Source organism: Daktulosphaira vitifoliae, unplaced genomic scaffold (assembly GCF_025091365.1).
Source record: "Daktulosphaira vitifoliae isolate Bord-2020 unplaced genomic scaffold, ASM2509136v1 Scaffold_4, whole genome shotgun sequence".
Taxonomy (NCBI): Eukaryota; Metazoa; Arthropoda; class Insecta; order Hemiptera; family Phylloxeridae; genus Daktulosphaira; species Daktulosphaira vitifoliae.
The window spans coordinates 10,612,475-10,630,711 of NW_026099575.1; the positions used below are offsets into that span (position 1 = coordinate 10,612,475).

General features: G+C 37.3%; 1 protein-coding gene and 1 long non-coding RNA gene across 7 annotated transcripts in view; one reads left to right on the forward strand and one right to left on the reverse strand.

Moving 5' to 3' along the window:
- Positions 1 to 18,237, reverse strand: part of LOC126905578 (protein grainyhead) — an 83,531-nt gene that overhangs the window by 59,408 nt on the left and 5,886 nt on the right. For all 6 annotated transcript variants that reach the window (XR_007704040.1, XM_050685416.1, XM_050685418.1 and 3 more), the window contains exon 2: positions 15,637 to 16,329. Coding sequence is in view for 5 of the 6 variants with exons in the window: in XM_050685416.1 (XP_050541373.1) it covers positions 15,637 to 16,193 (557 nt within the window). In the remaining variant the exon portion in view is untranslated. The remainder of the gene's footprint in view (positions 1 to 15,636; positions 16,330 to 18,237) is intronic.
- Positions 523 to 3,230, forward strand: LOC126905581 (uncharacterized). The gene is made up of 3 exons (XR_007704041.1): positions 523 to 613; positions 1,743 to 2,039; positions 2,330 to 3,230. It is a non-coding gene; the product is annotated as an uncharacterized LOC126905581 (long non-coding RNA).

An 18,237-nucleotide genomic window follows, 5' to 3' on the forward strand; every position in this document is an offset into this window, starting at 1 on the left:
TGCGTTTGGCTAAATCTTTAATACCGAACGTGTCATAAATTGTTTCGATGATTCATTAATTAATTCAAAATAATCACAATCTTAATTCAAACCTTCCGTGAATATTATTCGTCTGGAAATATGCCATACTCTATTTAATTGAATCAATTTAACATTTCGTTATTTTATGTTCATGAATTTTTACATATATTTCTCTATTATATAATTATATCGAGTTTATAATTCTGAATGTCATGTACAAACCATTGAACTATAGTCAAACGTTATGAAATTTTGTTAAATAGTTTTTTTTTTTATATATACATTGTTATATGATACACAAATTTGTTCAATTGAATAAGTTAACATCTAAAATTTAATATATTCTTGTTCGCTGATATTTTCAATAAAAAGTTTCAACAGCGATAAATAGTATTGTGGTTATGTAGTGTAAGCTATATAAAAATATATATATGTTTAAAGAAAAAACAAAATGTAATTTTGATTTAATTTTAGTGCACACGACAGAATAATGGCAGCAATCGGCGATGCGGTTAATGAAGTCTGCGGCTGATCACTCGACGGATATCAATTAAACTTAACCTAGTGGTGTGCAATGTTTTGTTGTCGCCCAGTAAGTCAGTCAGTAGTCATCGATCGAGTGTTACCGGTTTTTGAATGGACTACCTACAGTCAAAACCGTCGAGTTTTATATTGATTTTCAGGATCAAGGTCGACTTTTACACGCATAGACCATACTAAACAAACGATGTCATAAAATTTCTTTTTAAATCAACTGTCGGCTATCCGGCGCACAAATCGGTCAAATTGATTGACGGCCTATTAATAACCAAAACCCTACACACTGTAGTGTGTTGTCGACCATACTGCATTAACGGCGAGGTTGATTAACTTATTAGTTAGTTAATCAACCATTACAGAGCAATGCATAAATTATTTATTATCGTCCGCTCGTTACACTGTGTAATAACTCGCCAAATATTCCCAAGGCATCAATCGATTAAAAAGCTCACACGGTCCGTAAAGCATGTGCAGAATGTAAAATTACCGTATTTCCTAAATTTTATTTTCTTCGATTAGAAACCTTATCGTTTTGTATAAGCCAATAACAGAATTTTGTAATGCTGATTGCTAATCGAAATTAATATAAAAATCGTATAAAACCAATTAATAGATATGCATCTAATATGAAAACTGATATTGAATAAATATATTTTCTCACGCCACTAAATATTGGCAAATCGTTGTCCGATATTTTTTTGCAAACGGTTTTTAAACAATTTAAACGGTCATCGGTACTCATAAATTTTAATTCGTTTGTATGACAGCGGAAATGTTTGAAGTTGTAGTTAATCAAACGGTATTAATGTTCAAAACTTAACTCGTTCAAAAGTACTGTTTTGTTTATATAAATTTATGTACGTCTAAGATGAAAGAAAACACACAAAATAAATGATTAAAAATGAATTTTCTTATTGATAAGTACTTTAGAATCTCGACAATAATAATATGATTATAAACGGCGATTTCATTAAAAAAACGATCACCGAATGCGGTAAAAAACATCCTTTACTAAACTCTCACGTTGTGTTGAATAATATAATAACAATAACAATATTATTATTACGAAATAAATATCTTCCAGACTTTTAATTCCGCCCATACAATCAAATACTATTACTCACCCTTTCTTCTGGTCCGTTGATTAACCGTCTCACAATAATTATTATGATTATTAATAGGTACTCTATGCATACGTGAGCGGTCTGGACAAGACAAAATAATTACAACACACACTGATGTTTACCTGTCACAGGAAACTAAAGACAGACAAACATATTATAACGACGAGAAAGTAATTATAATCGTGTGCGTGACTATTGGGTTTTTTTTCTACACCGTTCTTCATATGCCATAAACATAATACAGATTATTACAGTTAAGATTTGGATATGACCGATAATCCTACAAGATTAACCAATGAATATACATATTAGAAAGAATCCAATGTATGTAGCCTAGAAACTACCAGGAAATAAGTAAGCCATAAAAAATACGTTCATCTATTTGTGTTTTTTTTTCTTCAAAAATTTACCCTTAGGAAATAATTTGTCTATGTTGTCGGTTAAGACAGATAAATATTTCAACTGTATTTTTTCCATTCTTAAATATATAATACCACAACAATGCAAAACTATCAATCAAAATTTCCATTTTGCTTATAAAGTAAATACTTAACAAAAGAAAATCAAACAGTTGTCAATAACTATGTTGAAAAAAAAGAGTTATCCAAGCACTTGATTAATTCACACGATACTCTGTGTTTCAGTAAAACTTTTGAATTATGTTTACATTAATTGGACGAACAGATTTAAAACACGGAGAGACAATAATTTTTAGAATCAAAATGCGGAGAGGAGGTATTAAAATGTAATAAAAATGCATACAAGAGAATAACTCATATATATGCTTTTGACCCGAAGGTATTATTACTTTTTTATTTTTGTCGACATTACATAGGTTAATAACAATTTTTGTAAACTCCCTACTCAGGTCTGTGGACAACCGATGTTTAACATACTCGCACGCAGAGGGGAGCCGCTTTACATTTATACACACACAATTTAATATGATGTACATGTTTATAAAAATATTGTTATTACAGTGCATAGAATTCAGTCGTATTGGAGGCGGGTCGAATACCATAAAAAAAAAAAAAATGTGTGTATAAAGTAATAAACATAATCTACGGGGTAAAACGGTTAATTAAAATTCACGCTACTATACATGACGGCGGCTAATTTCACGAAGATACAGTCAGTCACGTTTTGTAATTATAAACTGGCAACTTGGGCAAGTCGCTATCGAACAAATCGTTAGTTACTAGAACAAGACATCTGCCGATTCCAAACGACTTGGAGTCTAGGTAATGAAACTGTACTTTTAAAATGGGTACTACAGTAATACTGTAAAAAAAACTCAAATTTTATATTGGTTTGATTGAAAAAGCGAGGTAGTTTTTAATTATAAAACCCAAACTTTCAAGTTCGGCTTAAATGATACTTGTATATATTTCTATTCATATTGAATATGTCACTGATAGCAATCATGTGTCTCTGGAGTTGGCTATTGTTTAAATCAATTCTAATGTTACATTGGTAAGGTGTTAAGCATCCGCGCTCGATGAGAATAGAAATCCTGTCGCTAATTTATGAGTAGCAACGTCTTATACGCGCTTTTACTAAACATCATGTTATTAATAAGTGATTACATTTTTGTTAATTGTATTAAATAAATTATAAAAATTTAATAATGTAAAATAAATTTTACGTTGTTACAGTAACGAAAAATATTTGGACTTTTTTTATTTAACGCATACATTTGATGCAATTTAGAAACCTGGGGTTATTTGAATCCTACAAAAAATAATTTATTTGACATTTAACTCTAGCACATTGATAGAAGATACCATTGGCATAGTCAGAATTTCATAATGGTAGGGGGCATAGTAAAAAATCTACAAAAATTGCACATTTTGGACCTTTTCTTTTTGCTCATAATTTCATTTAAGAGATTATTGCTTGGAGGGCTTCTCTTCTGTCTACGCCCCTGTGAAATCGCAAAACCAATCAATAGACTTCTGATTGATATATATATATATTTTCTTATACATGAATTTCTGCATACTTGTTGCAAATGTAGATATGATATCAAGTCTCCCTGACCAATGCCGACTTTATTAAAGTTTAAAAAACGGGGTAAAACTAAAGAAAGAGAGTTCACACGAAGCTCTACGATCAGTGCAAAGTATTTGATGATACGTAATACGTGACTATCAAAATCTGTTAACGTTAGAAACGAAATATAATAGCATTTAGGATATGCTTTATACAGTTAATGAGATGAATTTTATTGCGTCCAAAAATAATTATTCTTATAAATATTTTTGAGGCAATAAAATCTATCTAGCAATAATTATTATGAAACACGCAAGAGACGTTAACGTTATTTTATTATAGTTCCTATGGTATTATATAGAAAAAACGATACATACTACGATCCTACTATTTCGGTTTCATATAAGAGAAATTATAGAAATAATTAAAAATAATAATAAAATAAAATTACATTTTGCAAATTAGAAGGTCGGAGAGTTATTAAACTAGGCCCGAGGCGCTGTTTAACGCTCTATTACAATCTCTATTTATGAAAAATTAATTCAACATTATTACTATGATGTTGAAAGAGGTGCACTAAGATCACTTTAACTTAGAAACGGAACTAATAAATAACAAAATAATGAAGACATAAATATTTATTCATTATAATTATCCAACCTCAGCAAGTTTTTATGAACACAGAAAAAAAATTCATATATATAATTATTTACTATAATATAAACACTAATGAAACAGATTTCGGCGAATTAAAATATCATTACGTTAACCGAGTTTTGATTAAGAAGAAAAAACTAAAATTTATAGAGCGAAATTGAATAATAATTTATTCTAGAGGTTATCGAGTAGTACAATCGTGACCAGATGAAGGCAATTTGTTTATCATTTGGAGGATCAATTTTCCGCATGTATTCCCTTTGTTATCGCAAATCCAAAATGCGTCACTGGTAGCCACTGGCAGTCAACAAACATTGTTCTTGTATAATCAACAATAACAAACACCAAGACTTTTATAAGGGCTCTGCAACGACCACACTACCGCGAATATCAATGAAGTACTATTGTGTCCCCACGTCCCTTCATCGGAACCGTTTGACGGAAGCCGCAAACCTGTAGACAACGGTAGTGTACGCAACAAGTAAAGCGACGAGGCCGGTTTGGTGGCACTTGTTGTTGCCGCCGCCGTCCACGGGGTCGGGTCACGCGCGCGCGTGGGTCAGCCACCCGCACCCGATCAAGAGCTACAGACGCGATGACAAGTCGGCGGACGACGCGTTTCAACGGCGGAAGAACAGGAATATGCGGACGGGCGCCACCGCGACCGTCTAGTACGGACCGCGCGCCAACGAGTTTACCTTCACAAGGTACTTGGCCACCGGGCCCGGCTATTACCATCATAGCGCACCAACACGTTTTCTATAAAACGACACGCGACCGTTCGCCGTGCAAATGACTCGGTGCGCCGCCCCGTTAAACACGAGCACCACCACAGCCGCCGCTACTCGGACTACCGGACACGCACAGTTGTTATGGACACAAATACAACCGGATGCTGTTCCTCGCGGCGGATGATTATGTGCACCGTACGAACAGGAAAGTCTGCCGTTTTTCTATCTTAATTAATAAAATACACGATGTACCTGGAACACTAAACTAAAGGTCTATTTTAGCTGTTTTATTGGAATCGATTTAAGCTCTAAACTTAACGCTGAAGATAATGATAAAAGATTCATTAGTTTGCTGCCAGCGCTAAAGAAAAAACGGCGTATTTCATCTGCCGATGAAAACTGATTACCCGGCCTGTACTACGCAATTTACTATTCACTAATTAGCTGTCCGGGTAAACAAATGTAGACTACCAAAACACGATAGGTATTAGTAGAACACCGAATGTTCTAGCAGACCGAGTACTATGCGGTTTAATATAATTATAATTAATATCGTGAGTCGTATGTCTAGGCACGACATAAATTAAAAACAGATTTAATCTTCAGCAATTATGATAATGATAATGATGCATATTAGAGTATAGATTGTAATACAGAAAACATTAACGAAGTGATGATATGTTTTCAAGCGAGTGACAATTAAGAGGGTAAACAAATTATGTTTTAGATTAAATTGTGTTGGCATGCGAAAAAATAAACGTACACATCAACGGCTTCATTCTACAAATGATATGTTTTCTTAATAACAACTATTGGCGTTTTTCCCGTGGTATTTAATTAATATTTTATTGTGTCCGCGGACATTAATGATCAAGTACAATCGTGAAAAACAAAACGCCGTGTAAATCATGTCGATTTGTCGACAAAATCCGACAGTTGTGGATAATTCTTCAGGTATCGCATTGCTCGCGGCAGCGCTTTAGTTTACATTCGGTTTATTCGTGTGCGACGACAATTACAGTGGTCATCTGTGAAAAATCGACACAGACTGATGAGTCACGGCCGCTAATTTAATATTACAATGCTACACACACGAAACCGCCACGGGCCAGCGACAGGCACTTGATAAGAGACACGTCATAATTTCGTGTAGAAAAAAAACTCGACGGCTAATCGAGGCGCGTTGAGTAATTTTTATTTGTTTCCCATTTATTTTTTTATTCGAGAAATTGTAAACGGCGGCACACGATTCACCGGGTTTGGTACGAGTATTATTGTATAGTAATGCCGTCGTCCGTTGTGGTAAGACAATCCTGGTTTTCACATTATAATATAATAATATATTATATTATTGAAACAACGCTTTGACAATCGCCGGCGCAATAAATCGGCGTGACGACACTATAGTCCACGGCCATAAAATATCATTCTAACGTCTCTATCGTTAAAACGTTTAATGCTCTTAACAACTCGCAACAGCACAATTGGACAGAGAATGGGTGCGAAAATCGCCATACATATAAAACTTCTTGGCATTGTAAAAACACATGAAACGGCTTACTGTCGCGCCAAGTTTTGTTCGCGTCTGTATTTACACAGCTAAAAACTAGAAAACACTCCAAAAAATCAAGTCGGCCGCCGAAGAGGTACGTATAAATATCTCGTGTCATAATTCTTGTGGGTACGTATCATGTAAACTTTCACATGGAAAACGAGAAAAGCTGACCTTTTACTATTCACCGCAAACTACACATTCAAAATAGCCAAAAACTCTCAACGCGTATTGTTACGTGTAAAATAGCCGAAATGTTTTCAACAAAAAAAATGTCCATAACAGCAATAGTTTTTGTGCTACTAAAATGTGACCAGGAAATACCAATTTTCAGTTTCACAATATTTAATGCGGCGAAACAAAATCATTTCTATTTGTCGCAGAAAATTACATGCAATATAGTTTTAATGAAATAGTAAATAAACGATAAATTATCATACTCTGCGGTGTATTGACGACTTACATTGGCAACAGTCCAACAAATTTCCAAGTAATGTTCCATTGGATGTCGGCGCTATAAATAAAATCCCACGCAAAATACATCATCGTTCGGTACACGACACATGTGCGTAAATCGCGTTTAAACACCCGAAAAGAGCCCCATAATAACTGTATAATAAATAATAAAAAGTGCGTTTTCGTAGAATATTTTAATAATTTATTTTACGCGATATCGTTTCACGCAGCCCTCAAGGATTATTAAAAACACATCTAATAATTCCTTGAAAAAACAAAACAATTATAACATCAGTCAAGGACTTGCTAGAAGTTGTGAAAAATTAATTCATATGGAAATTAACGCGATGGATCAATGATATTTTTTTTTCATATCAATTATTTTAATCTCAAATGAAAATCCGCGTACTTCGGATCATAGACTTAAAATTTTCTGTACGCGACTACTTAATTATACGGGACGTAGAAAGTTTGGTAATGAGATCATCAAAACTAATCTACCGGTGGTAATCGTATTAAAAAATTATATTTTACCACGAATCATCGTCGTACTCGACCACAGCGACAAAAACCCACTTACCGCGGGGCACCTCTTCATTAAGACACCGTCTTGAGACTGCGATAAGTATTACATTGTAACCTCTAATCCACGGATACGGTCTGGAGTGAAGGTGGGTGAGTAGGAGAGGCTCGTAATTTTTACCGAAATGTCAGAGTTATTAAGAAACTAGTGGAAAATAACGCGTGTCAGAACAAGGCAACGGTTTTAATTAGTCGCTGAGAATACACGTACAAATCCATACAGCCGAAAGTTGAGCGCACTCGGACGGATCACGCGGTGTACCAAACAGCGGGCGTTAAGGTCTCCTCCAAATGGAACAACTTCTACCAAATGAGAAAAATATTATTATAATTAACGTCTCCCCTGGAAAGGTATTCGCATTGGTATCGGCCAGCAGTTTTCGTTTTAGGATTTATAGGGACGGACGTTAATAAATATAAAAAAATTAAAACGCTTTGAAAAATTATTATTATTACTATTGTACTACCATTATTTATACACATAAATCCGTGTACATATATATATATATATATACATGTATATAATATGTTTACAACAGAAGCGTAATTTATCGTCGTAACGGAGAAAAATGGCATGAGTTATGCGTACAAGAGAAGTACACAGCCTCTTATTTGTGTAGCGACAAGTCGTACGGCGGTAAGGTACGCGAAACGTACAAAAAAAAACGACTTTAAGTTAAAAAAAAAAAGAATTATATAACAGACGAGTCGCATTATTAGTTTTCGATTTTCTGCCTGTCAGTTTGGAATTGTTTCCTCTCCGCTATGTAACTCTCGGCACAAGAAGTTCTAAGTAATTTAATGGAAACTGCCAAAACGAAAAGTACTCAGGAACAGTCTGTAGGGTCTGTACGATTGATGTCACACATGTCGAAATCGAAGATCACGCCGCTTTTAATGTCACGGGCGTTTAAGAGCTCGGAATTTACACAACTCGGGTAAAATATTAAGCGTTTATCACTGTAAAACGTGTACGAATTCCGATATAAATTCGGTGAATGCGTGAACGGGCAAAGACATGATTAATCGATGACCGAGCAGCAGCAGTGATGCAGATTCGTTTTGCTGGAAACGGACACTGGACATGCTATGGATATTTATAAAACATGTACAGGCATTTGCTGTGAGATATGTCAGAAATTCTCACTCAGGCGGGTCGCACAATAAAACCACTGTGTTTATTAGCAACACACGTGTACTCGATTAAGTAAAAAAAAAAAAGAAATCGTCGACAGCGTATGCCTAGTCCGAAATTTACGATGGAAATCTTATACCATTATAATTTATACGCAATTATAATAAGCGATACCTACTCGTTAACGTCGGACGAAAGGTTTACAAATATTTTATCAAGTTTTTTTCCTACTGCGCACTGTGTGATGCACAGATCAACTATATGGAGTTGCATCGGTTACAACGACCAGAGATGACCGAAAATACATAATTACAATAATTTCCTGCGAGGCTAACGGGAAAGGAAACGCCGCCGTGAGTTATTGCGTTGTTGTTATCGTAAATCGGCATAATAGATTTTGGCCAGAGATAATTTATACCGTTTTCTAGGAAGCGAAAAACGAGCGGAACAATAATCGTTCGATTAATTATCGAAATCATCGTCCAAGTAATGGGTCGACAGTTAATTCCGACACATAAATTCGCAATGGCATATTACAATACGTCGAATTGTCCACGGCCTGTATTGTTCTATTGCCCAAAGTATCCGTTTCCAGTAGCTGTTAACGCGGTGTAAAACATTTATGTTGCACAACAAATGTGATGCGTTGATTTCATTGCCGATTATCTCTATTTCTGTCGCTGCACGGTAAACGCACTACGGACTTTAAGAGTTCAAAAAAACAATCGATTTACCGGCTGATAGTACTCTCCGATCACACCATTCTGTTTGTGCACCGGAGGGCGGACATTACACGATCGTCTTCCGCAGCTCAGATAATCTATTGACGATTTCACGGTTCCGTCAAGTCTTTGGAGATTACTATAATCATATCTTCGAAAAACGTTTGTGTGCTCGTGAAATTTTCTCATACATCATAATTAAATTCTTGGCGTACCTAACACACACACGCTGGCGGTCAAGTGTACTGTTACTCTAATGCTAACACATTACACCAGTGTGCATTACTGCAACTCCTCAAACGATTCGTACACATAAGGGGCAGCTCTCGTGTACTAACCGTAATCCATTGGCCGCAGTGTTATGGCCAAACTCAACGTTACACTATGTGCGTTGCGTTTAAAAAACACACATATATCTTTATACGAGCAGTGGAAATGATGTAATATCGGTACACACCGATTTTTTTTCTTTTTGTTTCATGGTAAATAATATAGTAAACTGACATAGAAACGTGTGCACCAGGACAGCAAGTCGTATACGTTGACGCGTCACCGAGTAGAGTAAGAAATAGTTTCCAAGGGGTACATGCCGTGTAAATATCTTGTTTGTGGTTTATATTTATTTATTTTCTCCTAGTAAAAGTATACACGAGATACACGAGCCGGTAGCAGTCGAACGCACACGATAAAAAAGGGTTACATATTTTCGAAACACAAAAAACACGACCAAAAGTATCGATTATTTCTGTTCTGTGGTTCTAAGATCGCATTACCGAAAATCTCTCCCAACAGGTTCGGATTTCTCGGTCGGCGGGTCATATGGACGTCGACAAGGCCTTAGGTCCAGACGGCAGTTCGTAAAATTTAACGGCTTACATTTTATTACATCAGTTTTATTTATTTCTTTTTTGCGTCTATAATTTGTACGGGTTCCTTTTTACTTGTTGAAAAAAAAACGTACAATTATACACGACCTAGGCACAATTATTTTGCGTATCTGTACGAAAAAAAGAAAAAAATAATTACGGCGTAAATTATAACGTGAAAAAAATATTTAATGATAACAATTATAACGACTGTCCGAGGTCCGCTGTCGAAATTAATGACAAGAAGATGTACACCGCGTTGCCGGTACGAGTGTCCTCGAAGCGATCACGAAGAAAATCCAGGTACTCACATACCCATCATTAAGTTGCATAATCTTAGAGCAGCTCCTTTAAAAGCATATTTATAAACGGTGCGATAAATTATTACCGTTTCTATGAGCAGCGACATCTGTGGAGAAAGTATTATTATTTTTTACTCGGTCGCCGCAGATACATTATCATCGTCATTGCGGAAACAAGCTGGATTAAAGCAATAAAATGTGTAACAATAAAACATTTTACGGATAAACGTTTTCACACTTGAAGCTGTTTTGAAAAAAACGCATTCGATGATGACGCACGTGCACTTTTGTAGCTTTCACAACTGAAGGATTGACAAAGTCTCCCGTTTTACATTACAGTAATTTATGTCGTGTGGAATTCACTTCCTACCGATTATATTATCTTCTGGCAACACTGCACAATACACGGTGTCCGTTCGATAAAAAATTATAATAATGACCGTGTGCGTGTACGTTTATGTGTATTTATGTTCCGGGTGTGGCTGTATCTCCTCGTAGTGAATTTCGCGTGGGCGAGAAAGGATTTAGTGGATATCGTTATTTAAAGAAAATATCGCTATAATAACAACGTTCGGGTCGCCTGCGGATAATAGGCGGTATTATTTTTGTTTTGTCAGCAAACAATGCCGAATTGTCGCCGAAGGTAATGCGAACTTGGCTATTGCAAAAATAAAATCGCCAATTTTAAGACAAAAAAAAAATGGCAGGTTTTTTTTTTTTATCTTCTTATGAACCGCTCATCCAATGCTAATAAATGTTGAAATACCGATTCAAAAATTGTTATCGACAAGTCATTTTTTTATTTTTAACATAATTAAGCGTTTGTGTTGCCATTTCAAGTTGAGATTATTTTAAATGGCCGAGAGGGAGGAGAGTACCACTTTAACGACACGTAATGTTTGCCCGGTTAACTCAAAGTCAACAAAATTGTTCGTCCAAAGTAATGGACAATTTTTTTTTTTTTTTTTAAATCCATTAGCATAAAGCGTAGGAATTGCTCACGGATAGTATCCATCTAAATTCGGACACGTTGCCCGTATCGTCTGATGAAATCTCATTAAAAACAAAATATATACTTAGTAATAAGACTGTTGTGTTTCGAGTACATTGACATGGCAGAGCATAATGAAACCCGCAAATGAGACAAGAGCGCAATGCGAGTCTGACGTTCATTACGTGTTATCAATCAATGACAATTGCACATGTGTTAAAAAACGGTTTTGACGAACAGCCTGGTCATTATTAACCATTTAACCATTAAATCATTGACCAGTCGATAGACATCCGTGGGCAGCTAACCGGATAAGCCGTTTTTGCGGTGTTTGCAGACGACCTGCAGCAGCTCCAACAGGAAGAAGACGCGCACACTTGGTGAATAGACGATTTTTTTTTTATTGAGTGAGAACACGTAGAACAACAACAATAATTAGAGCGCGTAATCATGGCGTTTATTTGTTTTTTTAATCAAATTAATGTGTTGGCAACACACGAAGATTCGTTATCATGTACTACGTCGTCATCGTGCGCTATTACTGTAAATTATTCACGTGTAATATTTCCACTTATAACGGACGTGTCTCATTTAGTTGTTGTGATTATTATTCGTTCAATGTTGTTGTTGTTTATCACGAGCGTGTGTTGAATGCAAATGGTAAAAAAAAATGTTTTCGTCCATAATTAACGTAAATATAGGCGCCTATCAATACGTACAGAATCGTTAGCCTTGTGAGTCGATGCTAAAAATACATTTGCCTCGGGCAGATCCCAATAAAATGTTTTCGCGATCACAAAGTCAACAAGCGTGAAATTTTTTTTTACAAATTTTCGAGATACCCTGACGAGTTATTGGCTTTTCCCACCGACTCTCATAGACGTCGTTCCTTTTTAATAATATTTACACGGAGGCGGCGGCAGTGGTCGTTGTCGGGGTGAATAAGTGCGGCACACAAACAGTTGTGCACTTCGGACTCCGAGTAGCTGTTCTCTTGCTCCAATACGGCAAGAGGTTCGGCCGAACATAACGAACCGTAATTGCCGCGTGTGTTATGATGCGGTACGGTTGGGTTGGGTACCGTCTGCGCAGAAATTCGATTTGTCAATGTCAATGTGGAAAAAAGGACTCCCTCCGCCGCCGCCCTACGCGGTACACGACTAAATGAAGGTGAAGAACACGGCACATTGTTACGTATCCCGCCGAAAGCGTGTTCGATTAGCAAACGCATTGCCAAATCGATCGTGACGACGACGACGCTGATCGACCGTCTTCGACATAACGTTTTAATCTCGGAGCATATCGCACAAGAGTTACCACAACAGCAGGTCGGCTCGGCGGCGCCGTCATACATTTCTATACGCGTCGCGTCCGCAAGACTGTCCGGAGGAACAGCACCGGAGTCCCGTGACGGCCGCCAAAAATATCGGCGTTCCGTCTGTTGCGCCGCGTCCAGCGGGCTTCGTGTAAACGATGCTGCGCGTCTACTGGTGGCACTGGGGACTTGCAACAAATGATACAATACCGAGGCAACGCGCGCCAACGCCGAGATGATATCAGCGCACAGACTTAAGTATAATGTATACGATCCATTATTATTATTATTATACGGTGGTAAAGGAGCGCACGAACAATGCGACGGGCCAGCGCTCATTAACCGAACGTCGTTATTGTGCCGGTCGCCGTCGTGTGCACCTCGCGGTAATAATACGTGCGCGCAACGGACGAAATACAGTAGGGAAACGACAATATGTGTAAAAAAACAAATAATACAATAAGATTANAACAATATGTGTAAAAAAAACAAATAATACAATAAGATTAAAAACAACACCCGACTTCATCGAAACTCCTTTGGTAAACAAAAATCACACCCCTTGGGTAAAACAAAAGAAACGTTTGGCGGTTACGACACCAAGGACGCGGTGTGTGATAACGANGACAATATGTGTAAAAAAACAAATAATACAATAAGATTAAAAACAACACCCGACTTCATCGAAACTCCTTCGGTAAACAAAAATCACACCCCTTGGGTAAAACAAAAGAAACGTTTGGCGGTTACGACACCAAGGACGCGGTGTGTGATAACGAGGCGACGGTTACAAATCGTCTTGGCTTTCGAACACGACCAGAAGCCTCCTACGGACACGTCAATGGCCAACAACACTGTCGTCGTCCTAATACAGACGAGTAAAACATTACGAATACCTTTGCACCGGCCACGATACGCATAACAACACCTGCTACATAAAGTTGCACAATTTCGACCGAAAGTTTGGTTTGAACGGATCGTCGACCTAGCGATACGCATAATCGCGTGCCCACTGTAATTTCAAGACAAACGCCTACTAGAAAATCAATGTCAACGTGCACACGTTTGTTTAGTGTGCCTGGAGAATTGAGGTCGCCGTGTAAGACATAATAACACTACTTAATGGCGCTAAACGCATGTAGGTGCACGTGTATTCAATGCAGAAGATACGAACCGTGTTTCACGATTCCATCAAATTTTTAACATTTCCGCATATGCGTTGGAGGCGGCCGTTTAGAGTTTTTATGGCCGAACACTATCATAACGAACAAACTTCTCCGGCGTCCCAACGATTTTCATACGCTTTCTTGCTCTCTGGCAAAGTGCTAGCAGCTTTAGTATTACAAGGGAAACTTTATCGACAAACCAACATTAAGCCAAACGACGCATTATGACGTGCCGCTTGCATTGAAAATATTGCAGGAGGCAGATCTTTGGCTACATTATTATGGATACTACATTGGAATCGACGACGCCACTCCCACGTTCTTATCAGATTAAGCGGTCACGATTAAATATATTATTGCTGATTAAAATTTTGCGCGGCAGCAGCAGTAGCTTGCACTTTGCTGCGCCGGATGTAAAATGTAACTCGACATTAATTCACCACAACATGACATTAGACGATATTTATTGATAAATCGAACGTGTCCATATAACTAATAAGCAAGGAAAATGAATTTCCTAGTGTACTAAATTATCATAAAAAAATGAATAATAAAATTTCGATTAAGTTTTATTATTTGGCTAACAATATGAATTGAAAATCAATATAATTTTTTACACGTTTGCATTCACCGACCTTATATTATGACACACGGCAACGATAAAATAACTACAGGTTAAGGAAAAATTGAAATTCAACTGCTTTTCTTCCTGATATTTGGTGGTGCTCTAAAATTGTACATTCAGCATATTTCAAGAGTGCTAGACGACACTGCTACGAACTCGAGAAGCTTTATTAGCAACGTCAATAAAAAACTACCATTCAATTCTATAAGTTGTACGGTACGGACACGTAAGAAGTCACTACAAGGTTAGACGGGTCATTATTATTGTTATTTTTAGTGCCATATAAAATACACCAGTCTATGTGTATGTATAAACTTTCTTAAGACGATGCGCGCGCGTGCTCGCGTCCTTGGGATTGATTATCTTTAATTCTTCTTGTACAGGAGAAAAACAGTGTGTGTACCGGTGGCGCACACGGGAACCAATGTTCGAATGTCATGGGAAAATAACAAATATGTTTTGGAGGATATAGTCAATAATAATAACAATGATAATTATGCGTGGCCAGTGTACGAGCAGATAAGTTTATCGCGCCCAATAATCTTTACACATACGCGCGACCAACAGAGCGTTGGTTCGGATCGATTGACAACAAGGTGGAAGGGGGCGCAATAAGTCATTGGAGCTTTACAGTGTTGGAGAGCTCTCGTGATTGATGCTCTCCACCGCGCACGCATATTATACTTAAACGCGTGTACGGCTGTTCAACACACACGTCCAATATTATATTATAGAGACGTCGTTCGTTTCTCAATCGACGTCCGTTGACCTCGATGAGACCGAGTATATATTTTTTATCATTAATTTTCTCGTTCGTTTACCATATTTATTTATATTGGTTATTGATATCGCGGCTCACCTGGTGTTCTGCTGCAGCATGTGACCCATGTCGTCGACCAGCTCCTGCATGACCAACACGGTGGTTCCCGGCGCTCCCAGGTACTGCTGCCCGGCCTGGTTCTGGTGAACCAGTACGGACACGGCCGTGCCGTTGGACGACTCTTGTTGGATGGTGATACCCGGCGGCAGCGAGCCCGGATTCTGTGGGTCGTAGATGATGGTCTGCTGCGGATCTGTGCCCGGTATGTATATGACGGTCTTCTGATCCAATGGGTCGTCTTGCTGCTGCTGATGATGTTGAAGGTGAGCTTGTTGCTGATGGTGATAGTCTTCGTTGGCCGACGAAAATTCGTCAACGCTGACGGGTTGCATGGTGGCTAACATCACCGGCGACGAGCTTTGAGGAGGCATGTCCTGCGCGGCGTTTGGCGACATCACGGCCTGCGGATGAGGAGACGGGAGAGTACCGGGCGCCGGCATGGAGGTCGGCGACGGGATGTCTTGGCACCCAGTCTGAACCACCGCCACAGGCGAACCGGTCAACTGTTGTTGCTGTTGTCCGTCCACCGAAGACATAATGATTGTAGTCTGCACGGCACGCGTAGCTATTGTTAGGTGTGATTCGTCACAGGTGTTTAGGTTACAAGGTCACTGGATAGAATTATGTGCGATTAACTTGCTCCGACTTCAAAATTTTGATTGCACATTTCGCCTGAAAAAAAAAATAACACTATTACTTTTCTCGTTCAAAGGCTAATTATTCGTTAACTGGAATCGCCATGTGGCAGTTTGAACGAGATAGTTTTTTGCGTCATGTTTGTTTGTTTTTTTTTTCAACTATAATAATTATATTTTTTCCACGTGTACATTAAATAACAAGGTACATACTTCTTTATGATTTTTTTCTTGTATTTGACAATAAATCTCTAACACGCTCGAGTCTACAAGAAAAACACCATAAATGGAATGAACCACAATAATGCGCATCTATCTATACAGTAAACGACAACGGTTCGTTATGATTTTATTCACAGTAAGATACTCGAAACGGTAGCGAGAATAGTTTTATAGCGATTTCAAATAGAAATTCAAGTACACATTCTCTTTATCGACATTGTCCACTATATTTATTAGCAACTGCGGATGATAATAATTCTATAAAAATTTTTTACAGCAGTTGCCAGAGAATTATATTCTGCCACGAGTACTGCGCGCAAAGTTATAGACGATATTTTACTAGCGACTGGAATTTTTTTTTTTTTTAGTNCATTTTTTTACAGCAGTTGCCTGAGAATTATATTCTGCCACGAGTACTGCGCGCAAAGTTATAGACGATATTTTACTAGCGACTGGAATTTTTTTTTTTTTTAGTGGTAGTAAGTGCATTTATTATTATTATTTACCTTGTATGTATAACATTACGTTTGGTAATAAAAAAAAAAAGTATAAATTTGTCGAAAAAGTGATGTGCTACCCAGTAATAATAAAACGTGACTATAGTAAATATGCATTTCTGTTTCATCGCAATGTCGTCGATTTAATGAAATAATTACATTTTGGCTCTTTGGCGGGCTCGGAGTGCGATTTAATTTTAACATTTTTACGACTCGCTAAAAGAAAAATATACACTACATGTGTATATTCATAAATGGCAATACATTTACATGGTAATGAAAATAAAAAAACGGCACTTAACGCGATTAGTATTACTATAAAGCGTAACATGACGTGGTGAAGGTGTTCGAAAACTCTTAGGCGCCACTTAATGACAAACGAATAAAATAATTTGCAAGTCTAACGAAGTCATTTGACGAGGAGAAAGGGGATGCGTTTCAATTAGTCTCTGCGATAATTAGCATAAACCTTGTTGATATTTATATTTAATGGCTAACAACCGAAAGGTCAGATATCGTTGAGGATTTGTTATCGGATGCTATTCATATATTTTTAGTTTAATGGAAACGAAAGAAAATATTGCGATATCCAATTACACGAACCTTGAATTCCATTGAAAATGTAAAATAAATAATCAAAAACTCAATTACACTGCCAAGTTTTGCACTTATGATTTGTATTTGCTCTAAACCAAAGCGATATGTTAATTTATTTCTTTGTCAAAAAAATTTATAGGAATCCTTGTTTCATTCGCAATCGATATAAGGATAAATGAAACGATGACATTAATATTAACTACGTAGAGCAAGCACACCTACGGGAGGCGTAACTTTTTACTTAGAGTAAACACAGTAACAGTAATAACTTCTCCAGAGTTATAAATGATCCGGTGTAATATGTTTTCTTGTGTTGCATGTTCAGCTGCAGTAGGTCGGATCGCAATAGGATAACAAATATTTTAGGCGCCTCGATATACCTGAATATTTTAATTAACGTTATACGAGTGTTTTTTGTTAATCTTCAGACAAGAATAGCTATTTGATTTATGCGATCACATTTGACTGCAACAACGTACAAACACATACATTTATTAAACACGCTGTCGTAACGTGTAAAAAATAAATTGGCCATCGGTCAATTTTTTCTCTATTGTTCCGGTGAAGTACTCGATTTGTGCATCAAACCGTGACAGTACCAAAAACGTGATAGGCGCCAACGCGACTGA